This window comes from Python bivittatus, unplaced genomic scaffold (assembly GCF_059951505.1).
Source record: "Python bivittatus isolate LINGU-HERP-01145 unplaced genomic scaffold, Pbiv_v1 ctg000020_np1212, whole genome shotgun sequence".
In the NCBI taxonomy this organism is placed as follows: Eukaryota; Metazoa; Chordata; class Lepidosauria; order Squamata; family Pythonidae; genus Python; species Python bivittatus.
The window spans coordinates 16,946,840-16,973,421 of record NW_028277030.1 but is presented as its reverse complement, the minus strand read 5'-3'; the positions used below and the strand labels follow the sequence as shown (position 1 = coordinate 16,973,421).

Here is a 26,582-nt window from a genome sequence, read left to right as displayed (position 1 = left end):
AAAGCCAAGGGAAGCCCTTCGGTCACGCCTCTTTCTCGTACCCACGTGGGCTGGAGACTTCCAGAAAGCCGTAGACGCTGCTGCGCGTGCCTCTTTTCGCAAGTCGGCTTGTTCCGCGGCCTTAGTCTCGCTGCCACCATGTTGAGCGCTGCCCGCGTGCTTGTTCTGCGGCGTGCAGGGGGCGTCCCGGGGCCGGCCCAGGTAAGGCCCGCCGGAGGGCAGCAGCAGCAGCAGCAGCAGCAGCTGCCGGTTCCTTTCCCGACAGTTCTCAAGGGCGTTGGGGGGGGCCTTAAAACGGCCCCCTCTGTGTGCCCTTTAGCCTGTGGTAACCGGAGGGGGCTGCCGCTGGACTAGGAGGTCAGGTCTCGCGGCACGGGTGTGCCGTGGCTTTACGGCAAGGAGGCCAGAATGATTTCGGTTGCGTCGGGGCCAGAAGTCCAGATAGATCCGCCTCCCGCTTCACGAGTAGCTCAACAAGCGTTCGCGGGGATGCCCTCGGGCAAAGCATGAAAGCGGCGGCTTTTCCAGTGTTTTTGGGGATGTGGGAAGGCTTCGGTGGGCCAACATGGGCAGTCGCGGTGGCGTGATTTTACATCTCTTGGAGGCCACGAATGAGAGGCAGATGTGTTTAAATGGATTGCTATCTTTTGTGGGAAACGGGAATGCTTGAGGTTTGGTTTTGGGTGGGTGGACTTTGGGTATATTTTTCTCTTAGGCAATACTCGGGGGTCCTTATGGGCCTGGTGACTTCTGTACAAAAGCCTTGCCGATTCTGATGCTTTTCGGGAGAGAGCTGGGTCCCCTTGCCTGTAGTCCCCAGCCAGCACGGTTGAAGATTGAGGGGTTAGAAGCCCCCCACCGTGTGGAAGGCGCCGGGAGAGTCCGGCTGCCGTCCGGCCGCCGCTAAGTGCGGAAGGGAGCACGTGCTCTGCCGCCAGTTCGGCCTGATAGGCGGATGGAGCAGCGCCTCGTATTCAGTGGGCTAGCAGAAGGGAGATCCGCTTTCTTGCTTTCGTTAATAGGGTGCTGAACCATTTTTGTACTTAAATCCGTGCTAAGGCAGCAAAGTTACATTAAGGTGTAGTGATTACAACACACTTTTATGATGCCATCGTTTAAAGAAATAGTGTACGGTGAGAGGTCTTCTACAGCAAAACTGTAATTTAGCTGAAATTAAATGTAGGGCTGTTTAAAATACAACACTTACACAGGTTAGAAGTTTCTTTGGGATGTAGCGTTTCTTGGTTGTGTTTCTGTGATGAAAACTTTTCGGATCTACAGATACTGTACGTCCTTGTGAATAAGTCCTCTTGAGTGTGCTCAGACTTGTTTATTTTTATTATTCCTAGGGCTGCAATATGAGCAGCTTTTGTTCTCCATCTTTTACAATAAGCAGGGTATTCTGGGGCGGGGGGGGGAAGGGTCTTGCTTAACTGACATTTTTTTTAGATAGAATTTTTTCCTCAGGAGAGGCATGTTTTGAAGATTGAAAAGCATGAAGAATGTTGGAAGACAACATCTGTGAAGAATGCAATTCTTTATAAGTACATTGTTATTGTCTACTTTTGTTTTTATAGGTCATCTGGAATGGTTTAAGTCAAGATATCCTCAGAACTGTAGCAAGCAGGAACTATGCGTAAGTAATGAAATTAAAACTCAAAATTATTTGTCTTATATGTTGAAACGGAGAATCTATTTGCTGCTAAGGGAAGCTTTGTAAACCTCATAATATGGATAACATGGCTGAACAAGCTTCTAGCTTTTTCAGATATGAATAGAAAAAGCCTGTGAAAACTTTTTTCAGAGAAAAAAGAAACAAAATCATGAAGTTTCTGAAAAAAATCTGTTCTGTTAGAGAAATGGGCAGCAATAAAGGGAGGGGAGAATAGTGAGAACTGGAAATTTGAGGAATGAATAGAAAGTTTGACAGAATCAGACCAAAATGTGCATCTGTATATTTTCTTACTATCTTCCATATCATTAAAAAATATGAATCAACATTAGAAGATAAAATACATTTTCAAGAAGAGAATTGTGAAATCCATTTCAGTTTCTGCAGAATTTTAGATTTCTGAAATCTTTGGAAATAAATATAAAGGTATAACATCAAACAGTTGTGACTCTTGAGCATAAGTTATATTTAAAAGAAAAATGAGATTTATTATATTTACAAAGTGTAAGGCAGCAAGATCCTCTACTAGGAATGTATATATAATTTGGTTTAAAGAGTTGCTTTTGTGATTGAGGTGATATGCAGGACGAATGAATGACTAAATAAATGGAGCAGAGCAGAAATAAAAATGGAAGTAATATCTGCAGTGAACATGAAAGCTGTGAGGATTATGCCTAAGTCTTCATAGAAAATGTGGGTTTTCAGAAAGGATTTGAAATTACACAGGCTATCTGGGAAACAGTGCCATGAATAAAAGACAACAAGAGAGAAAGAGTGTATTTCTGAGCCTGAAAGTGACCTTGATACGGCTGGGAATAATGAAGTTTGGACAAGCAGAGGTCAAAGAGAACAGATGGGAATGGCAAGGCAATAAAGAAATTTAAAGGCAAAGCAATATGTAGTGGTAAATCAGGGCAGATCATACTCTAATATAGTGATTTAATGAGGAAATGTGGCATGACCAGAATGAAAATATTTCGGCGGCAGTATATCAAATAAGGAGATGGAGGGACTGACATGGAACAAGAGCAAACTGATTTCTTTGTAGTTGTGGCAACAAAATACAGTATTAGATTACTTTGATGACATTCTGGAAGGTTTGATTTATATATTGATATTACAACTTGTTTTAGGATGTAATACATAAACTGTTTCTTTGTCAGCTATGTTAAACGTACTATGTTAACACATTCTCAGTGTAGCAAACAATGCTGTTTTTGAAAAAGTATTAAAAAGACCCCTTTTGAGTGTGATTTCAGAAATCCAGGCAGTATCCACTGAAAAAGAGAAAAGATCATGACAGTCCTATTTTGTACGTAAATTATGCTTTGGTGCTATATGTATGTTGCTGTTTTCTACATGTGGCAGCTCCATATAGCAATTGAGGCCATTGGTAGTACCAGCTTCAGAGATTGGTGTACTGTTGTTCTGTTCAAAGCAGGTGAACTTTTTTTCTTTGTATTTTTTTCTTTTAAAACATTTAGGCTGAAGTGGGTATTTGGGTAGACTAACAAGTAAACGGACTGAAGGACATGTATTATTCCCATTTTTCTTAACTTTTCCGGTTAGAATTAATGGTATTTATTATGCATATATATATGCTGAATTTCATTTTGTTACCATTACTGGAAAATCATGGCAGTATACATTTAATGCTGCTACTGGTTTGGCTTTAGGCAGCTTTGTCATTGGTATCTCAGTTGGTATGACCAACAGCTACGCTGGCTGGAAATTCTGGGAACTGTAGCCCTAGCCGTCTGAAAGGGTGCTGTGTTGGGGAAGGCAATCCTAATTAGTCAATTTTTTTTTTTTTTTTAATCTCAGTTGAATTCTTTGGAAGCAGAAGGTAAACACACCACTTACCCTGCAAGTGGAAATAAATAAAACTAGGTGCTAAGTTCCTTTTAAGCCTAACTACTTTACATTTCCCTTTCAGCTCAGAAGCAATCAGAGGAGCAGTTATTGGTATTGATCTTGGCACAACCAACTCTTGTGTGGCAGTCATGGAAGGAAAGCAGGCAAAAGTGAGTCAAATCAAATTGCTGATCCAACTCATGATTTTTGTAAGTTTGACCACTGCTGGCCATATCAGCTAATTCTCTTATCTTATGTAGGTGCTTGAAAACTCAGAAGGTGCCAGAACCACCCCTTCTGTTGTGGCATTTTCCGGTGATGGAGAGCGATTGGTTGGCATGCCAGCTAAAAGACAGGCAGTAACGAATCCTCACAATACATTGTATGCAACCAAGCGTCTGATTGGACGGCGATATGATGATCCAGAAGTGCAGAAAGATATGTGAGGAAATGTGTTTTTTTTTTAATTCTTAAAAAAGTGAACAGTATACATGCATGTATGTGCACAGCATACTTGCATGTATGTACAATTATGATACAAGTTTCTCTATGCTTAGAGAGTTAAATAATTCCACAGTTGTTCTCAAATTTAACTGAAGTATGTGAAGATTTGCATATAGTATGTTCTGATTGCAGGAAGTTGCAAGAAGGAGGTATAAGATTATTATGACATTGTGATTTTATGGTCTGCTAGCTTTGATGTTTTACCAAAGATAGTATTAGTCCAGTGCTTTGAAAGTTGTTACAGTTTTAAAAAGTAAATAGTCCTTTGACTCAAGCTTGATCGCTGGTGACCAACTGACTAGTTTTTTGCCATAAAACATTGGGAGGGAGGGCTCTCTGCAGAAGGCTGAAGGGAAAACTCCTTTTTCTCTTGTGAATTTTTTTTTTCACCTTGGTCCCTTGCAATACTTTACCTTAGTGACGGGGGTGGGGGGGGGGAATGCTTTGCAAGGGATTACAGAAAAAAATTATCTGGGACTAAAAATTGGTAGTCCTTTGTGGAGGTTCCCCCTTCCTTATTGCTAAGGTACAGCAAAAAGTGTGGGGCTTGTCATCTGACATACAGAAGCCCCACCCCTCTTGATCAAAGGTTCTGTGGCTTAACAAAGATTTAAAAACTTTGTCCTAGTCTGCTAGTATTCCATCCAATTACTAACCAAGTCTGCTTGTAGTTATGTTTTCGAGATCAGTCAGAGTTAGCTAGGTGTTGCCAGCAGGGAGCTATGCTCTAACCTTCTGAAAATTGTTATTTCAGCAAGAATGTCCCTTTTAAAATTGTCCGTGCCTCCAATGGTGATGCCTGGGTAGAATCTCATGGAAAGCTCTATTCTCCAAGCCAGATTGGTGCTTTCATTTTAATGAAGATGAAAGAGACTGCAGGTTTGTGCAGAAGAACCTTTGTGATTGGTCTAAGCTCACTCATTCTTCTAACCCAATTAACTTGCTGGAGGGTTAAAATGTGTTTTGTTATGCCTCTCCAAATTCACACTTAGATTATTTTGATACATTCCTCTCTGGGTTCTGCTAGTTTGGTTTGGAGCAGAAAACTGCCTTTGATACATGATTTGTCCCAAGGACTAAATAGAGAAGTATAATATTTTTTTGATGGTTGTGGCATCTTTTCTGCCAATTAGTCTGGCCTGTGCTTAAAATGCATTGTATTATGATGATTCCAATTTCTTTCCTAAATGGGAAGCAAATCCAGAGCTTGCATTGGCTAACTTTGAATGATATCCTTCCTGTGTATTTTGCCTGGGGTAGTTTTTGAGGACAAGCTCAACATTGCAATTGGTATAAAATGTTGTTGTTGGGATTCAAGAAGTCTGAAATGCTAGCTCTATTGGTTGCCAGTAAGCTTCCAGATCCAAATCTCAGTTTTAGACTTGCTTTTAAAGCCTTAAACACTGGGTACCGTGTTTGTGAAGGGCTGTAAAATCCTGCCATACTTTAGGGGAATTTTCTGGCACATCCAAGTAAAAGTCCCTCTCAGGACTGGCCTCAGAATTGGACCCTCTTCTTATTGCCTTACCTGACTGAGGCTCTCTTAAATGCTATTTTTTAAATTGATTTTGTAATGAAAATAAGGAACTTCACAAAGTATTCTGTTGATGCTTGCTAATATGGTTGTCAATATTTCCTTGTTTGCATCTTGGTTTTGAAGCCCTACCCTAAAAAGCTGTTACAATTATGTTTAATTTTAGTGAAATAGAACATTAATTCCCAAGCAAATCTGCAAGTACTGTTCCGTGTTCTGAAGTATTGCTACATGTATTTCTCCCCAGATTAAAATTTTAAGAGTATCTTTAATAGTGACCTCTCTTAAAATTATGCTTCCTCTTTCTTAGAAAATTACCTGGGACATCCTGCCAAAAATGCTGTCATCACAGTTCCTGCTTATTTCAATGATTCTCAGAGACAGGTATGGTTGCAGAAATTGGGGTTCCATTTCTCTTTCTAGAGAGAGAGAGATCAGAAAGAGGATGTTTATAGTTACTTTCCATATACAGTGGTACCTCGGGATACGAACTTAATCCGTTCCGTGACTCTGGGCGTATCCCAAGTTGGTCGTAACCCGAAGGAAATTTCCCCATAGGGTTCAATGTAAATCCGGTTAATCCGTTCCGCCCTCTGAATTTGGTCGCACCCCGAGGCAAATTTCCCCATAGGGTTCAATGTAAATCCGGTTAATCCGTTCCGCCCTCCGCCCGAATTTGGTCGCAACCCGAGGCAATTTCCCATAAGGTTCAATGTAATTACCGTTAATCCGTTCTGGCGTCCACGGACCACACGGAAAGCGGCCGGGCGCAGCGTGGTGCGGCGCGAAAATGGCCGGGTGCAGCGCGGCGCGAAAACGGCGCAGCGCGAAAACGGCCGCGGACCACGCGGCAGGGCCGGAAAAACAGCCGCGGACCACGTGGCACGGGCGGAAAATGGCTCGTACCCCGAGGCGGAGTTCGCAAACCGAGGTAAAATTTTGGGGCCAGAGCTGGTCGTAACCCGAAAAATTCGCAAGCAGAGGCGTTCGTATCCCGAGGTATCACTGTATGTTCCTTTAGGGAAATGCTTTGTCAGATCTCAGAATGTACTGCGGCTTGCTTACTTGGCAAGAGTTGTTCATTTGTTTTCATTTATTCAATTTCTACCCCACTTTTTCCTCCCAAAAAATAGTATTCAAGTAAGATGTAACGAAATAGGCTAAAATTAAACCTTACCCACTAAGAGCTCAAAAACAGTATGAAGTAAATACTGTATTTCTGTGGAGGAGAGATGATAAAGAAGCTCTTCACAAAAGAGGTTAATAGGAAAAACGGTGTCTGCTTCCATTGCTGTATTTGCAGCAAATCAAAGTTGATGGTTCCATTTTAAAAATATATTAACTTGGGGGAAACGTAGTCTTCCTTCAGGTTAGTACAGTAGGAACACAGATCAGATTACAACTTGTATCAACAGCAATCCAGCTTAATCGCTTAAAAAACCTGTGCTATATCAGAAATATTTCTCTAAAGTAAATTGTAAGTGAAAATAGGAGTCTGTAATTCTTCCTCTTGCAATTCCTTGTACAGTTTTAGAATCTGTTCTGGATAATCTTCTAGAAAAGATTTTGAGAATGCATGGGCTGTGGGTGGAACATGAGTGAGAAAAAGGTTCCTTTGCAGAAGCAAGCATAATTGGATTCACCCCATTGTGTTGGATCTTTCCCTTGGTTGAACAAACAGTACCTAATAGATTGCTGTTTTCTTCAAAGGCCACTAAAGATGCTGGACAGATTGCTGGGTTGAATGTTTTGAGAGTTATTAATGAGCCAACAGCTGCAGCCCTAGCTTATGGATTAGATAAGGTTGAAGACAAAGTGTAAGTATATGATAGTCCCATGCAATTTGCAATGTTACTTCATAACCTCTGGGAGTGTGTGTTTCATTGGTTTTTGTTACCTCTTGGAGCAACAGATGTGCTAATTTCTTTACCTACCAGCTTTAGTATATAACTACATATAAAGAGTGCTGTTTAAGACCTATAATAGAATTGAAAGGCCTTCAGATAAACTTTCAGTTGAATTCCTCTATGCTTAACAATTCAAGTGATACACTTTTATCAGAAATATAAAGAAGTTAAACATGTTAACATACAGGTGAAACTCGAAAAATTAGAATATCGTGCAAATGTTCATTTATGTCAGTAAGGCAACTCAAAAGGTAAAACCAATATATGAGATAGACGCATTACATGCAAAGCGAGATATGTCAAGCCTTACTTTGGTATAATTGTGATGATTATGGCGTACAGCTTATGAAGATTCACAATCTCAGAAAATTAGAATATTATATGACATCAATAACACAAGGATTGGAAATAGAACAATATTGGACCTCTGCAAAGTATAAGCATGCATATGTACTCAGTACTTGGTTTGGGCCCCTTTTGCAGCAATGACTGCCGCAATGCGGCTTGGCATGGATGCTATTAGCCTGTGGCACTGCTGAGGTGTTATGGAAGACCAGGATGCTTCAATAGCGGCCTTCAGCTCCGCTATTTGGTCTCATGTCCCTCATCTTTTCTTGGCAATGCCCCATAGATTCTCTATGGGGTTCAGGTCAGGCGAGTTTGCTGGCCAATCAAGCACAGTAATCCCATGGTCATTGAACCAGGTTTTGGTACTTTTGGCAGTGTGGGCAGGTGCCAGTTCCTGCTGGAAAATGAAGTCACCATCCCCATAAAGCTCGTCTGTGGAAGGAAGCATGAAGTGCTCCAAAATCTCCTGGTAGACAGCTGTGTTGACCCTGGACTTAATGAGGCACAGTGGACCAACACCAGCAGATGACATGGCTCCCCAAATCAACACAGACTGTGGAAACTTCACACTGGACTTCAAGCATCGTGCATTGTGTGCCTCTCCATTCTTCCTCCAGACTCTGGGTCCTTGGTTCCCAAATGAGATGCAAAGGTTGCTCTCATCAAAAAAGAGGACTTTGGACCACTGGGCAACAGACCAGTTCTTTTTTTCTGTAGCCCAGGTAAGATGCTTCTGACGTCGTTTGTTGTTCAGGAGTGGCTTGACAAGAGGAATACGACATTTGAAGCCCATGTCCAGGATCCCGTCTGTGTATGATGGCTCTTGATGCACTAACTCCAGCCTCAGTCCACTCCTTGTGAAAGTCCCCAACACTTTTGAATGGCCTTTTCCTGACAATCCTCATCCCTGCTGCTTGTGCACCTTTTTCTTCCACACTTTTCCCTTCCACATAACCTTCTCTTGATGTGCTTTGATACAGCACTTTGGGAACATCCAACTTCTTTTGCAATTACCTTTTGGGGCTTTCCCTCCTTATGGAGGGTGTCAATGATGGTTTTCTGCACAACTATCAGGTCAGCAGTCTTTCCCGTGCTTGTGATTCCTATTGAACCAGCCTGAGAGACCATTTAAAGGCTCAGGAACCCTTTGCAGGTGTTATGGATTCATTAGCTGATTAGAGTGGGACACTTTGAGCCTAGAATATTGAACCTTTTCACACTATTCTAATTTTCTGAGATTGTGAATTTGGGGTTTTGATAAGCTGTACGCCATAATCATCACAATTATACCAAAATAAGGCTTGACATATCTCGCTTTGCATGTAATGCGTCTATCTCACATATTGGTTTCACCTTTTGAGTTGCCTTACTGACATAAATGAACATTTGCACGATATTCTAATTTTTCGAGTTTCACCTGTATCATTTTCTATGCAGAACAAGGGCCATTGATACAAAATATTACAACTAGGCATCATAAACTTCTAAGATCTATTTATCAAATGCTCCAATAATGGGTAAACTCTGAAAATCTAAGATTAAATATAGCTCAATAGAACAAATCACGTTGGAGGAATTTGATATGAAGAACTGGACATTCCATTGATGTATAGACTCAGGTACTAATGTATGTCTCTTTTTTCCCTAGTATTGCAGTATATGATTTGGGTGGTGGCACATTTGACATTTCTATCTTGGAAATTCAAAAGGGAGTGTTTGAGGTCAAATCCACCAATGGTGACACTTTCTTGGGTGGTGAAGATTTTGACCAGGCCTTGTTGCAGCATATAGTAAAAGAATTCAAAAGAGAGGTAAGCAGTTTGTATTTCATAAACTGGTCTTCAGGGACCTTTCAAGTGAAACTTAATTTGAAAAAGAAAACTGTGGTACTAATATTTCAGAATTGTGTTTTACTTAAGTAGCAGAATACTAGTTTTCAACATACTATTGTATTCACTTCCTACCATTCTTTACTTCTTGTATAATTCAGTAACAGTTTTGTAAAGCTTATCGCTGCCTTATAAATGTAACTTTGAAGTGGCAGCACCAATGGAATAAGTATATTATCTTTAATCTCAGAGCAATTGTCTCTTTGATAGCCATTCTGTTTTTTACCATGGCAGAATGAGTTTCACAGAGGCATGCAAGAGATTTTTCAAATTTAGGTGATTGGGAGCTCAGAGGATGCAGCCTCATCAGTTTTCTAACCTTGCTGGGAATATTTGGGCCTGTAGGCTGTTTTGAGGTCAGAACTCTTCAGACTAGGTCAAAACTGCCCATTTTGAAGTATAAATCATTCAAATTAAGCAGGTTTTGCATTTCTTTAGTGCTGCCTGCAGTTCCTTTATAGAAAGTACTGAAGAAGGATGAAGGGCAACTGATACTGAACTTACTCTGAAGAGATGTGTTTGTCCATGACTGGCACATTCAGTGCCATAGATCTCCTTTCTTCATGCTATATGCTTTGTATCCTTGTCTAAATGTGTTGAGAACTGTAGTGGATAGAAAGCCAAGACACAATTCTGAGTATGATTTTTGAATCCATACTGTATGTCTATATTGCAGTCCAGACTCATAGATATCTACCATTATGGATGTAATCTGTATATACTAAATTGTTCCAGTTTCATTATCCTTTTCAGAAAAACTGAGCCAAATCTAGGCTTATAGAAGTTGCTTGAAGGGGGCATACATACATACATACTGGGAGCTTATTGAATATGTAATAAGGGGGTTGCATGTTGACCTTTACCAGTCTATATAGAAGAAATTAGATTTACTTTACAAAATATCCAGTACATGCTGTTGATACTGTAGCAGTAGTAAATTTGCTTCCATTTCTTTCCCCTTTTTTTTTGGCAATTGTGATCATTCTGGATCTAGCTCAGTTCTTATGTTTGCATTTTAATAATTGGAATGCAAGTAGAATAGAACTGGAAATAGTTATCTAGCATTTCTGAGTAGGAATGTACTTATATAGCTAGAGGGAACCATAGTATGGGATTAGTAGCAGAGTAAGGCACAAATACTTCAAATGTGAATTTTAAAAAATTCTAGCGTCTGTAATATAAATTACAAAATGGTAATAAATCTTGTATGTTACATCACATTTGTTGTAAAGTAACTTAAATCATGGGCTGTGCAGTGTTAAGGATTGATGTCACTTGAATTATGATCCTGAAGAATTAATGTGAATGTTGATTGTGTGACAGGCTGTAGATTGTCTGTATTAAGCTTTTATCCAACTTAGCAGATTTATTTAATGTTTAATCAAGACTACGTAGAAGACAATGAACTTGTACACTTGTCCTTTTCTTTTTAGACAGGGGTTGATCTAACTAAAGATAATATGGCTCTGCAGAGAGTAAGGGAAGCTTCCGAAAAAGCAAAATGTGAACTTTCTTCTTCAGTCCAGGTGAGGAACTGAAAATGATTTTGCATTTTATGAGGGTTATCACCAGTTCTAGTTTTTGTATTGTATTTGGTAAGAGCAAGTGAAGATACTGTACAGCTAAATATAATGGCAATTTGGGCAAGCAACCTTAAAATATTTATACTTTTTACCTGTTTGGTGATCTGGCAAGAGTGGTGATGGTTAAATTCTCTCAGGTATATTTGTAATATGAGACAGTGAGCATAGGCTTGCAAAGAGAGCAGCAGGTACTGCTTCTAATGCTGAATAAATTCAGAATGCAGCTAAGAACTACTTTGATTTTCAGTGAGTCATTCAGCTCATTGGTACCAAACAGCAGCTTTAGGCCCTATCCAAATAGAACACTTGTCATTTCTCCCAAAGAAATAAATGTGTTTGTGCATGGAGATTAGTAATAAAAAGCTGAAAACTTAAAACTGAAGATGGAAAGACATGCAGATTCTGTCCTTTATCCTAAGGGATCCTCCCAGTGATATCTTAGTGATACACTTAGACCTAATTGATACTTTGAGCTTGAGATTGCAACTATTTAATAGAAAAGCCTGCAATTTTCCAGCTATTTATTAAAATTAGCTCCATTTTAACAATTTACATCAACCACTGAGCAGATCATGTTTTGTAATACTGTAGAAAAAAGTATAAATCCTCAGTGTTAATAAAATACTATTTGGGGATGAGATGTGGCAGAAAAATTAACCCCTCATGGGCAATTAACTGGTTTTCTAAAGAGGCTTTATACTTTGGAGCTGCTGCCATATCCATTAGGAACAATAATTCATTGCAAGATCTGAAGTACCAGTCTGGGGACAATGTATCCTGGAGAAAATCTATAGTTGCTAAGAGTTGACACCAACTTGATGGCACATAATCAATTGCCTCTGAAGATTGATGAAAGAATCTAGTGCTGTCTGAGATGGATTTTGGTAATGTTAGGCTTCAACAGTAGGTAGCCATATGTGGGCCACTTAAAGTTCAGCTATAGCTGCATCACAGAATGTTTTTCAAATAAGGTTAGTTGCTAATTGTTCTTGCTCATTTCTAATGTTTGTTAATCTTACATTGCAGACTGACATTAACTTGCCATACCTTACAATGGATGCGTCAGGACCAAAACATTTGAATATGAAACTGTCTCGCTCTCAGTTTGAGGGGATTGTAGCAGATCTGATTAAAAGGACAATAGCACCTTGCCAGAAGGCCATGCAAGATGCTGAAGTTAGCAAGAGTGACATTGGAGAAGTTATCTTGGTTGGTGGCATGACTAGAATGCCAAAGGTACAATAATTCCCCTTTGACTTGATGTACTTGAAGATCCTGTCATTTCAGCCTAGCCAAGTGCCCTTTGGACTATGCTTTACTTGCTTTTAAAAAAAAACAGCAAAAATTAAGGCAATGTGTTAATCAGTAGAGAAGAATGTGTAGAACTAACCTTAACACTTTATATGGGGTATTCTGCTGTTTTTGCGGAATTGCAGTTATCTTTGCTAAATTTGAAACCTGAGATAGCTTTGATAGGAAGTCTACTTTCTTCAGGGATCTTTTTAATTTTTGTGGGTTTTCTTGCTAGTACATCAGCGTTCCATTCAGTGCTGTAAGCTCTGGAAGATATTTGAAGCACTAAAAGAGATTTTCAGCTTTAAGGGATGGGATATCTCTTGGGGTTCTATGGAGTGGGGAGGAGCAGTAATCTCACTGAAGGTATGTAGAGGTCTCCTTGCAGTTTCTTACATATAGTCTAGTGCTATACTTTTTTCATATGGATGAATTCATGGACTGGACTAGTATTATTCTGGGCTTGGCTTATTGCAAGGTCAAGGGGTAAACATTCCACATCTTTCCTGCTTCAGGGTAAATGTAATAGTACTGTAAGATATTACAGTGTTCTTGCAAACTTTTATATCTGAGTTTCCAAATTCCCTGCTCCTTTCAAGTGCTGAATTCACCTGCCATGTTCTGCACTGTGTGACCATTTTCCCTGTATTGCTGATAAATATGCATATATCCATACAGGTGCAGCAAACTGTACAGGACATGTTTGGGCGTTCTCCAAGTAAAGCAGTAAATCCTGACGAAGCTGTTGCCATTGGTGCTGCCATCCAAGGAGGAGTGTTGGCTGGAGATGTCACTGATGTGCTGTTGTTGGATGTCACTCCTCTTTCCCTGGGAATTGAGACTCTAGGTGGAGTTTTCACTAAGCTTATTAACAGGAATACAACTATCCCAACCAAGAAGAGCCAGGTGAGAAAGTGTGTTTTTAAAAGTTTTTCTGTATTTGAAACTCATCTACTTTTTGTCATTGCTGTGCCATTCTCTCTTCCAGTAACCAGTCTTCCCTTTAATTCAGTCTTCCCAACTTGTGGGACCCCAGATATGTGACTTCAAATTTGCTTTAAGTTTTGTTGCCTTTGAGCAGAGCTTAATCACAGTATTAGTTGCTGATCAGATGAGAAGCCTTTTATGTAAGATTGGCACCAAGACATTCTCTCTTTAACTATCCAAAGCCCAGGATACATAGGGAAAGATGGATGTGGAAAAAAGGGGTGTGAATTATTCTTTCATAAGGTCCAACTAGAGTCTGTTTCTTTTAGAAGAGCATTTATTTAATTTCTGGGCAGCTTCACATGGTTAAAAATACAGGAATTCCATAAAAAGACCAACCAACATCCTTAAAACAACCACTGTCCAAGGGAACAAAATCATCCTCCCACGTCCCCTTCCAGGCCCATCCATTCATCTTAACCCAAAGCCTGGGGGAGGAGCCACGTTTTTCAGGAGTGCTTGATGTAATGCCTGTTTCCATCTAGGCAGCTTTTGTTCAGAGCTTTCAAAATGCCTTTTTTCCTAGTCAAGGACTCTCCGTTTATGTGAGGCTGCAACTCCCAGATGTCCTAGCCAACAAGTGATGGACTGTGCTGATTGGGAATATTGGGGTTGTGATTTAACTTGTTTGGAAGGCACTAGTGTGTAAGAGCTGCTTTAAAATAAAAAATAAGTCTTTGTATAATTATTTTTGCTGTAAACAAGGCTGGAGCACTAAGCTGCAGCTTCACTATGGCAGCAGCAGTGGTTGGTATTTGTGATGTAACTAGAACATGGAGGTCAAAAACTAGTAAGAGTGGGAATGAAAACCCACTGAGAATGTTGCCTCAATTCTTTAAAAATGTATAGAGTAGTTTTTCTCGCACTTATAACCTGTTCTTTCTAACAGCTCATGGAGCAGGTACTGAGGTTCCATTCTGCTACTTGCAGGAAATTACTTCATCATGTTATTTAGTTATATGATCCTATTAGGCAGCATTGATAATATGAAATGTGCTTTGTTTCCGCAGGTATTTTCTACAGCTGCTGACGGGCAGACTCAAGTAGAAATCAAAGTTCATCAGGGTGAACGGGAAATGGCTGGTGACAATAAACTACTTGGCCAATTTACTTTGGTATGTTGGAATTCTGATTAATGTATTTTTAATCTAAAGTAATAGTCATGAATGAAAGGAAAGTAATTTTATTCTTCTTGTTAAAACGCAAACTTTCCCTAGAGCAGGAAATAATATTTGTGACAACAATTCCTCATTTATTTAAGCCGCCTCCTCTAAATTATTAGCATTGGCAGATACTTATGAAAACAGACTGCTACAATAATTAATTTGGTTAAAGAATGAAGCTCTTAATTGTTATAGAATGTATACCCCATGATGCTTTTCTGATTAAAGTTTTCTAATGTAAATTGTGTTAAGAAAGCATCTGTAATAAAATTTCCTGAGCAGAAATATTATAATGATAATAATTATAGAGAAATATATAATGAATAAAGATTACTTTTGTTTGTGGTTGCTTTTGTTTGAGGTTACTGTGGAATCTTTTCAGATTGTATAACCCTTTCACTTTCATGAGTAATAGGTTGTACCAGCAATTTCACTCTAGGTTGCTTGAAGTGACAGATGTGGTTAGTAGGAAGGTTCTTCTCTAAGTCAACAGCAATGTATATTGTGATTCCAGGTTGGGATTCCACCAGCCCCAAGGGGAGTGCCCCAGATTGAGGTAACTTTTGACATTGATGCAAATGGAATTGTTCATGTATCAGCAAAAGACAAAGGCACAGGACGAGAACAACAGAGTGAGTACTTGAATTGTTGCTGCTTTAAAGACTGAAGAGCAGTGTTGAGAGTACTATTGCAAAAGCCTGGCTAGGAGGATAATTGTAGCAGAAATAAGAATATCTGTAACTTACCATGGCACAATTTATTTAATTATTTTTATTGTTGTTGTTGTTGTTGTTGTTATTATTATTAAATTTGTATGCTGCCCATCTCCCCCAGTGGGCAACTCTGGGCGGCTCACAATCAAAAATCAAAAGCCTATAAACAATTAAAATACCCCATAAATAATTAAATACACAATCCATTAAAATCCACTATAAAACAAACCCTAATAATTTATCATTTTGATAATTTATCATTGCATTTTCTGCCCAAGTTTCCTTTTTTCTGGAAGTGCTTAATACAATCGCTTAGTTTTAGTGTTTGGCCAGAATCAAGCTTTGTGTGCTATGATGCAATTATCAACACATCATTCTGAAAAGTTGTGTGGAAGATTTTTGACTGAGCACAACATTGAGGAAGATAACTGGTCTAATTTTGAAATTATAGACGGTGCTCTTAAATATGCCAACCAAACATACAGGACTTCTGGTCTCAAAAGCCTATGTGTATGCTAAAATGATAAAGGATATGAAGTTGAATTGCAGCAATACTTCACATTCTACAGTCATAGACTGGCATAAACCATGAATATTGTCTAGTAAAATGTATTTAACTGGGAGCCCAAATTGTTGCTTAATAGAGACTGGTTTTGACAACCTAGAACAGCGTTCCCTAACTTGATGCTTCCCTGATATAAAATCTTTCTCAGGTATGGTTGTGTTCCACTAATATGTAATATTGTAATCCTGCAATGTGTTTCATGTTGAGTTTGTTCAATAATAGCATTCTGTAAAAAGAACATGTTTCCACCTTTCTATAGTTGTGATCCAGTCTTCTGGTGGTCTTAGTAAAGATGATATTGAAAACATGGTAAAAAATGCAGAGAAATATGCAGAAGAAGACAGGCGGAAAAAGGTAATGTTGCCAAGTTGCCGATGCAATTTATTTTCCATGCAAGTTAGTATGGGTTATTCTCCCATAAATATTTTTCTGGCCTTTTATATTCCCAGGGTTTGTTTAACCCTAACCATACAAAACTAAAATAATATACAGTCTTCCAAGTAATTACATCTAACTTATCCCAGGGCTTTAAAATATTTTTTACAAAATGGCCAAAACATTTATTATACTTACCAAAAATTTTGATGCCTTCTGTGGTCAGATGATGGAGTACATAAGAAATATATTTGTCCCAAAAAGGAAGTCCTTGAAACGTTCTTTTCCTGGGTTGTCCCTAACTCCAAATTAGGAGCCCCCCCCCCTTCTGCAGCTACAGAAACTAAATACTGTTGGTAAAGTTGGTATCATGCAAACATTTCTGTCAGTGGAACACATGTTTGCCTTTAGCTAGTTTTGGTTTCTCTTTCAGGAATTCATTCTCTATGCACATTAAGTAAGCAAGTGTCTTGTTGGTAAGATGCTTAGGAACTACAAACTGGCTTTATATCTTACAAAGTTATTGTTTTCTTCAGGAACGTGTTGAAGCTGTAAACATGGCAGAAGGAATAATCCATGACACAGAATCCAAGATGGAAGAGTTTAAAGATCAATTGCCTGCTGAAGAGGTAGGTCTTCTGTGCTGCCTTTTTATAAAGGATTTTTTAAAATCTAAAATGAACATGTATGGATGTGGTGTGCTGCTTGGGCATGTTTCAAGTGGATGCACTTTTTAAAATTTGTTCTCAGTGTGCAAATTAGGGAACTGTTACTTTATCCCTGGTTTGTTAATTTTCTTCAGTCTCAAAAAAATATAGTGTAGTTGAACAAAATTGTGGTGCATAGGAACACCCTTTGTGTATAATAGAAATACCGGAAGACACACAGGGACAACTCCAAAATGTTCAGGTCAGAAGGAAAAATAACCTGAAGATGCAGTGCTCTTTCAACATAATTGGTTAGGCCAGTTAAATTGGGTATATCTGTTTTCCTCCATTTTTTCTTGCATGAAATACTAAAGGTGATAAGGCTGGCCTCTAAAAAGCAGTCCCTGAATTTTTCCATCCTCTACCCATTTTCCAGCTTGCTTTGCTTCTGGTCTCTTGGGGAAGGATTCTTCTTACTACAAATAACTGACATTACGATAACTGTCAGCCAAACACATTGGAAAATATCATTTTCACAGTGCTCCTTGATTTGGTGCTGCAACAGCATTAGGAGCAAGAGATGCTGCTTTGCTGCCAGTAGAGCAGCTGTAAGGCAAGTGGGTGAAATTTAGCGGTCAGGCACAGCTTTCTGATTTAAACCATTGGTAAGGTGGTATTGCATTTGGACTTGAACAAAATCTTAGCCTAATTACAGATTGAACTAGGATAAAGAGGCTTGCCCCTTTTCTCATAATATAAATACATTTATGGTACAGGTAGTCCTCGCTTACTGACTGCCTTGTTCAGCAACCGTTCAAAGTTAAGACAGCGCTGAAAAAATAACTTTATGACCAATACCCACATTTACAACCTTCGCAGTGTCCCTCAGTCACATGAACACCATTATAGTCAATACACGTTCCCCTGTGCCTGATCTGTTGTTTTTCTTTTTTCCCCCTTTGCAGAGTGGCAATATTGGAGAGAAAGGGATTACAAGAGAGTAAGCAGGCACACAATGGGGAATACACATCGAAAGCAATACGCTGGTGCCAGCAGCCACAAGTGTGCTACACAAACAGCCTGGTGTATTCCCATTGTGTGCCTGCTTACTCTCTTGTAATCTATTCCACTCCAATGAATGTAAATACAAACATTAATTCTGTTCTTGTTAATTATCCCAGTGCTAGGGTGAGCATTCCAAAGGGCAGGGGAGTGGTTAGGAGGCAAACGAAAGCCAACGATCACGTGATTTTCCACTTAACCATCTCTTGGCTTAGTGATGGAGTTGCTGGTCCCAGTTGTGGCCGCTAAACGAGGACTATCTCTAATAAATCTGAATTTAGTCTTAAGAGTTTCCAGCTTGCTTTTTTACTCTTTCCCAAAATATTTCCTTTAAACTGACGGTGATTTCTGGGGAGTTACCGTCCTTTGTGAAGCTTGAGTTTTCCTTCAGATGCATAGCAAATCAAATGAATGTATTTACAGCATGTTGAAAAGTGGCACACTGAAGACGTGTTCTAGGATAATTCCCTGGTTAAGCTAGGTTTCTGTGTGCAGCGATGTTTTCTATTAGCATTTTGTTGTATGAATCCCACTTGGCATGCAGCCCAGGTTGATCACCTTAGAATTAGATTAGGCAATGTGCTTGCTGCGATTGATGCTGCTTCTCCCAGAAAGCTAATTTTGCAGCTTACCTTTTTGAGAATCACTGAGTAAGAGGAAAATAGCATCTGCACTTTATAGATTTCTTTGTAACAGATGGTTTGCATTAGGCACCCCTGCTTTTCTTGAAATTGGAACATCCAGGGCTTCCATTGTATGTTGCTTAAGAATGGCTGGATATCCATCTGCTTAAATTTATGAAGGCAACTGTGTTTTCCCAGTCTCTTATCTGCAGCTGTGTTTTCCCAGCCTCTTATTTTGTATCCAAGATTTGGGGTGGAGTTGGGAGAAAGGAGCACTTCCGTTCTGCAGGCTACGTGTCATCTGCAAGGCTTCCTGTTATGGTCTGCAGGATCTCAAGTAAAGCTTGCCTTCTCATAACCCATTCACCTCAGTTTTCTGCATAGGCAGAAGTTGGAAAAGAAGGGTGGCTTCCTGCTTTCTCTTACATGAAGAAAGGTGGTTCCTTTCTCCATCTGCAGTAGTTCCTGTGTCTGTAGGAGATGGGTTTGCATGATGGCATATTCCTTGTATGTTGAGGAAAGCTGGTTATGTGCTGCAAGAGGTGAAATTTTAGGAGAAAAACTAAAATTCCCAAGTCATGCACCCAGATATCATCCTATCTGTCAGATGTTTATGTCCAAAACTTTTGGGCTGTATTGAATAATCTATTCTGGGTATTACAGCTCTGGGATACTGAAGGTGATGCAGACTTACCTTTATGTTTCTGCTTTCACAAGAGTTTTGGGCTGCAGTCATCAACAGGAAAAGCTAAATAGGGAATAGCTTCATATCAGAATATTAGATGATTTATTAGACAGGTTGTGAATATATCTGTAACACTTGATAATGTTAGCTGTGCAGCCTCCTAAAGTGCTATATCAGTAGTTGATCATGTCTTGCTAATACGTTATATGGCATTATCATTCATTCCACAAAAAGCTGCAATGTTTATGGACTTCTTTTTTGCGGTTCCTTTATAGTGCAACAAATTGAAGGAAGAAATTGCAAAAGTGCGGGAATTACTGGCTCGTAAAGATAGCGAAACAGGCGAAAACATCAGGCAGGCTGCAACAACCCTGCAGCAAGCATCCCTGAAACTTTTCGAAATGGCTTACAAAAAGGTAGGACAACATGTTGGAAGATCTGTCTGGGCAGAGAAGGATCCAGCTGGATATCCCAGAAATGTGTGCCAGTGACTTTCAAAAGGAGTAGCCAAATGAGCGAAGGAAATGTAAACACGGCCAATGCCCTGCTAATCCTTCTGTGCTAAACGAATGATAATTTAGTAATTATATCTCATATTTTCTTTTCTTTAAGAACTCAGAGAGGCTGTATTGATAAGGGTAACCTTTAATTCCGCCTGATCCAAGCCCATTACCTTAACCACTACACCACAATATTTTTAGAAATGTTTTACCCAATCATAGTTTATAGTAATTTTGATTTACCAGATTTTTACTTTTTATTTTGTATGCCTTCAAGTCAGTGTTGACTCCTGGTGACTGCCTGGACAAGTTCTTGGGAATATTTCAGAAGTGGTTTGCCATTGCCCTTCTTCCTAGGGCTGAGAGAGAATGGCCCAAAGTCACCCAGCTGGCTTTACTGATCATCTGTATATCAGCTGGGTGACTCTCTCTCTCTCTCTCACACGCGCGCACACACACACACACACACAGAGTAACATTAAACATGGCTGGTTTTGACTTAGTGTGCTATATAATCCCAGCTGCTGTGCAAACCCAACCAATAGTTTATTCAGCAAACCACATTTAAGCTATGGTTCTTAAAGTATACTTTTGTCTTATTCTGTATAAGATTCTGCACAGCTTGGTCTGACACATAAATCATACCACCGAATAAGCATTTCAGTGTTTGCATATTCTTTCTTGTATATTCTGTTCTAAGAGCTATACATTTTCAGTGCATACTGCCAGGGGTGGAATTCTTTAGTTTATAGAGCCTATTGCTCAGAGAGTAAGAGCCACAGCAGTGCTCCAATGTTAAGTGCGCTTAGAGATTAACTGGCTCGCACATGTTCACAGATTAAAAAAGAATCCAGTTTCATAAAAATTATTGCCACTCTTTAGGATAGTTGCATATCATTCAGAGTAAAAGCAATGGTTTATCTTCTTCAGCATGGGGAATTAAGAATGCAACACTGAGCATTCATACATTTGGTCTCTGTTGTATTGAGGTATCTGTGGCCCTCCAGATGTTGCTGAAGTGCAACTCCCAACATCCCTCCTACCCTATGCAGTACTCTTCACCTTGTATTTAAACAAATGGTCAAATGTGTAACTTGGGTATTAAAACTTCCATTTATCTTCAAAGGCTGAATTCTGTTTCAAGAATGCAGCATGCTGCTTCTGCGATAGTATCGCAGTGTCTATATGCAGGTGTCTTTATTTTCTTGTTAGAGAATCCCAAGTACAGTACTCTTCAGAAGAAAATGTCGGATAGGGTGATTCTTCCCACAGTCTTGAGTTATTCCTTAGGGCAGAAAAATGTTCACAAAACTTAACTGTGCTTTTTTTCCCTCTTCACAGATGGCATCAGAGCGAGAGAGTTCTGGGAGTTCTGGGAGTTCTGGGGATCAGAAGGAAGAAAAACAGTAAATTGCAGTCTTGTATAGACTGGAACAGAAAGAGGACAATATTCCACAGCTTGACAGCCAAAGGACCTTCCTGACCAGCTGTGGACTGATTTATGTCTTACTGTGTTTTTGCAGTATTCTATACATACTTTCTCAAATGTATAAATTTAGTGATGGTGTCTACTAGAGAAATTGCTATCTGATTAAAAAATTAATGCAAGATAACTTCTAAAGGTCAGTGACAGTTTAAGTACATCCTGAGGATTCCTGGCAATCTTACCTCTAAGTAGAAGGAATTGGCATGTTTAATTTGAAGGTCTAGAAACCATGTCTCAAATTCAGAGTGGGACTAGGATTCATCGTTGCTGAATTGTAAGTTCCATCCTTAATAACGGAGTCTCCTTTAGGGAGTGGGTTTCTGCTTCGGGGAAGAGATGATATTGGGACCTGTGGTCATCAGGCGACAATTTACTTGGGAAACGAATAAGCAGATCTACACTTTAGCTTTAATATCCCTCTCAAAGAATGTGACTCATTTTAATATAGCTGTAACCATAAGACAACTTGGATACTCCATTCATTGCTTTTGTAGGCTTTCTGCTTTGTCCACTATCTTTTCCCTTGCAGAAAATCTGATTCCCTATTAATAAACTGTTCTCAGTTGACCAAGTAGTCTGTGTGAAAACTTTGCTTTCGCTGCCCCATGATATTGCTAGGTACCATGCCTGCTGTAGACCTTAAGCTGCAATTTATTTATATTTTCAGTTACATAGGTAGTTCCCACAACTGGTAAAGCATATGAAGGTAATCTTGCAGTCTGAATAAATAGTCATGCTGCACTTTGTGCTGCTTTGATACTGTCCTTATCTAATGAGACACAAATTGGGGGTTATTTCACTTCTGTTAACGTGTCTTAAAAAACTCTTCATTGCTGATTTCCTATACAATTGTGCAAATGTGATAAACTAAATTTCATGGTTTGCTAAGGTTTTAATTGCGTAATGTCTCTAAAGCAGTCCGTGTCTTGATTATTTTAAGAATAATTCATGCAGGATTTTGAGCAAGTACAACTTGTTCTTGCTCTGATTAAAGCTGTATCTGATAAGTGATTGTGCTGCATTTGAAAGTAGGTGCAAAACTGGCAGAAGCACGGGTGACAGGTAGAGAAGTCGGCCTGCCAAGAAAGTTTGTTATCTTTATGGAGTAGATGTATGTATATGTGTGCACCTTTGAGTCAGTTTTGACTCCTGGAAACTGGACGAGTCCCTGCAGTTTTCTTGGCAAGGTTTTTCAGAAGTGGTTTGCTATTGCCTGCTTCCTAGGGTTGAGAGAGAGTGACTAGCCCAAGGTCACCCAGCTGGCTTCATACCTAACGCAGGAGTAGAACTCATAGTCTCTCGGTTTCTAGCCTGATGCCTTAACCACACTGCACCAAATTGGCTCTTCATTATACAGGTAGTCTTTCCTTAACAACTGCCCTGCTTAGCGACTGTTCAAAGTCACAGCAGCATGAGGAAGTAACTTTACGACTGGTCCTTGCACTTACGACTGTTGCAGCATTCCCGCGGTCACATGGCTGAGATGTGGGCACCACAACTGGCAGACATTTACAGCCATTGCAGTGTCATGCGATCACCATTTGCATGCTTCACAGTTGGCTTCTAGCAACCAGAGTCAATGGAGAAGCCAGCAGTAAAATCACAAGTTGTGGTCACATGATATCTTGCCATTAAACCATGTCCTTATTTAGATCTACTTGGCTTTGTCTCTGTGAATTTCTTAGTTTCACTTATGGTGAATCTGGTCGCTAGCTCATCAACCCTAGTTTATTGCATTACATTGTACATAATACGTCCACAGATCTTTATTAAATGCTTAGCTATTGTGGCACATCTGCAGATCATTAAGATCTTCCCATACATAGCTGACTAGCTTCTTGTAAAATATTCAAACTGCTCTTACTCTCCATGTTAATAGGGCCAAATCCTCATCCTGCCATGTGCAATGAATGAAGTGCATAATAGGCTTGTGCAAGGCAAACTATTATGCACTTCATATCAACGCAGTAAAAAATTTGCATCACAGAGGTTTTTTTTTTTTTTAATTGAAGCAAAGAGGCAATGTAATATTCCTTAATGAAGAACATTGTTACACCTGCCTCTGCTTTCACACATCACTAGGAAGGTTTCTTAGCAGCTTTTTCCATTGGCATGGAACCCCTGGATTGTTACAGGGCAATCCAGCCAGAGCCATTGTTACCTCAGCTGCCTTTCCTCAGGGAATTCTATAATATTTGCAAAACTGGTACAATCTAATTCATCCACTCTAAGCATTATAGACTAGATGTAGGATCTTGAGCAGATCTATGGTAGAGCTTCGGGCTCTGTTGCTTACTTATTGGACTGTCTGTCCCATCACTGTGTTGCATACATACTATGTAGGCAGTGATAAGAGTAGGAGGACTCCCCATTTCAACTCAAAAGTCCATCAATGTAAATGCACAGATGGCCATTGGAATAGTAAGTATCCTGTTGTTTTAGTGCTTTGTTCAAAGATCTTGGAGTTCAGCTCAACTTCGACAGAAATATATGGACTGGAATTGGGGATTTGATGAAGACTTAACCAAAAAACCTGTCAGTGAACAGAAAGGCAACCTGAGCTTTGTGTATCTGCTCTATATTTAGTTTTTTGTACTGCTTAATGCATAACCATCAAAGCTTGGTGCATGTAAAGTTTTTAATCTGATAAAATTAATGTTGGATTTTGATGTAAGGCTAACTGTAGCAAATGGAGATTCAGCACATGGAAGACATGACTGGAATACTTCCCATGGAGTTGTTTCTCCATTAGTTTCTGTTTTAGTTTTGTACCATGTAAGATTAACAGTAGGAAATAGCAATTGTGCATTTTTTAAATGAGTGCTGCTTTTGTGCTACCCAATTAGCTGCTGCATATTTATCTCAAGGATGAGCAACCTGTGGATCTCCAGATGTTCGTTCCAACTCCTAACAGTTTTGGCCAGTATTACCCCATGGGGATATTGGGAGTTGCAGTTCAGCATCTGGAGGGCCACACATTGACCTACCTGTGATTTAACTTTATGAATAACCATGTTCTGCAAAGACTGATGCTACCTTGAAAAAGTTGTTAATGTGGTAAATCCAACCATGATCTTGCCCATGAAGAGAGGAATTGGCTTGATTGTCAATTCTCTGGAAATGCTGAAGCCCTTCAGTGCCAATTGGTCTTATAAATACTGTTTGAACATTATGCAGATGAATTCCCGATTCAGGATGTAGTACTGTTTAATAGTTGGAGTATTCAAAATCAACAAGTGGATCAGACATGGAGAGAACTAAAACTAAATCAGTAACTATTACATATGACCTCATTTATGGGAACCCTGTTGCCACAGTGTACTTTCTGGGAGCATCTTGATGATCTCTGTGGGAAAAGATGGATATTGGCCTAGATCTGCAGTATTCAAATTGTGTACCCTGGAACCCCAGGGTTCCACGAAAATCAAGGAATTCAACATGACGGTTTACTCTTATGATTACAGTGATATTGTAAGATCTTCATTTTGTTTAAAAGAGAGAAGTCTGTGACAATGTATTATATGAAATGTATTTATTAATGGGTTCCACACTTATTTTTCATATCGAGAAGGGTTCCTTGGATATCTCAAGTTTGAAGCCTGCTGGACTAGGTGGATATTCAGTGTAATGATCCAATACTGTTATGTGCCATCAAGTTGGTGTCAACTCTTAGTGACCTTATAGATAGACTTTCTCCATCATGATCTGTCCCTAACCTGGTCTGTCTTCTTATAAAACCTTGTATAAATTCATGCTACACTTGTTAGCCTTGGTAGCTAGACTGAAACTGGGTAAGTGATGCCAGCTTAACCAGAAATTCTTACAGCACACATTATCTGATCCTTCTCAATGTAGTTTGAAGTCAGATTTTTTTTTGTTTGTTTGTTTGTTTAAACACAAATCAAAAGTTAGGGGGAAGGGACTAAGTGATTTTGGGCCAGGTGCTGGGGACATATTCAGGTAAAAGGTATCCCATGTTGTCTTGTTTGAGAGTTACTGTTGGATATTGCTGGAAATACAAAACTGAACCAGACAGTATTCCAGCAAAAAATTTGTTATCTTTATGATATGTATTAATACAACTGAGTAAAGATCCAGTTCTAGAAACAAACACCTTGGACTATTGACTGCTTATGGTCTTTCCAGGATCAGATGGACAGCTGATGTTGGAAATCAAGATCCTGGATGAGCTTCGAGTGCGATGTGATACAGTTCTCATTTTACTAATTCAGTGACTATATAACACAGTTTTCTCCAATCTGATCCTGATAAGCTGTTACATATGTTTAATTAACTGTTTAATCCATTGGGAGAAATATTACAGATGGGCTGAAAATATAATAACTGGTCTTCCTAACCACCACACCACAAAGAAACCATATAGTCTGGGTTCTCACAATGCCCAAGACTAAAATGTGGTTGGTTGAACTGCGGCTCAGTTGTCCTCTAACCATCCCCATTGCCTATACATCCCCTCCGTGAACTGAAGTGGGTAGCAGCCGTCCCAAGGGCTACCGGATCTAGGCGGCAAACCTCCAGACGATCACCAGATCTTTGTTGCTATCAAGTCCTAGTACACATGTTTATATCCCAAATCCGGTGTCCCTAGTTTAACTTGTTTTAAAGCTTCTTGGGCTGGGTAAAACTTACAGGTAGGAAAGTGCCAGCGTCCAACTTCTTATGTTAAGCTAATTCAGAATTTCTGTAGCTGCAAACGTACAAGCGGGCTCTCCTTGCTTGTCAATTACATCCCACGCCGTGGAAAGTTTTGGCTCATAGCTCCGCACATCCCCAAAAAAGGTGTGCGCGTCCCCTTTAAAGAACACGCACTCGCTGTGCAGACAGGTAACGCGAGAGCTGTGCAGATAGGTAACGCGAGAGCTGCTTAACCGCCCTGAGTGACCCCTCCAACAAACTACGCTTCCCGGCATACAGCCTAATATAAAAGTTTGAGGGGGGGCACCTTACCGTCATGGGCAGAAACCAACCAATGAAGAGAAATTTCAGAAGACATGTAGCCAATGAGAGAAAGAGAAGTGGCGGAAAGCTGAAAATCCACCTCCTCGCAGGCACTCGTTTCCTTTAAAAAAAAAAAATTGGTGCGGGACCGGAAATTATGTCAGAAACCCCATGTGAGGCGATTGCAACACATGCAGCGCGGAGGAGAAGCGAGAGGGAGGGGGAAGAGCAGG

General features: G+C 39.7%; 1 protein-coding gene and 1 non-coding gene across 2 annotated transcripts; both read left to right on the top strand.

Annotated features, from left to right (window-relative positions):
- Positions 1–45: 45 nt before the first annotated feature.
- HSPA9 (heat shock protein family A (Hsp70) member 9) lies at positions 46–21,961 on the top strand. The gene is made up of 17 exons (XM_088135090.1): positions 46–201; positions 1,578–1,636; positions 3,609–3,696; positions 3,787–3,968; positions 4,785–4,909; positions 5,875–5,948; positions 7,275–7,381; positions 9,468–9,630; positions 11,142–11,234; positions 12,318–12,527; positions 13,263–13,490; positions 14,582–14,686; positions 15,249–15,366; positions 16,272–16,366; positions 16,924–17,016; positions 19,680–19,820; positions 21,246–21,961. The coding sequence occupies exons 1-17, from the start codon at positions 139–141 to the stop codon at positions 21,312–21,314; spliced, it is 2,013 nt and encodes a 670-aa protein (XP_087991216.1). The 5' UTR covers positions 46–138; the 3' UTR covers positions 21,315–21,961.
- Positions 15,794–15,859, top strand: LOC112542833 (small nucleolar RNA SNORD63). Its single transcript, XR_003086413.1, has one exon. It is a non-coding gene; the product is annotated as a small nucleolar RNA SNORD63 (small nucleolar RNA).
- Positions 21,962–26,582: the final 4,621 nt, after the last annotated feature.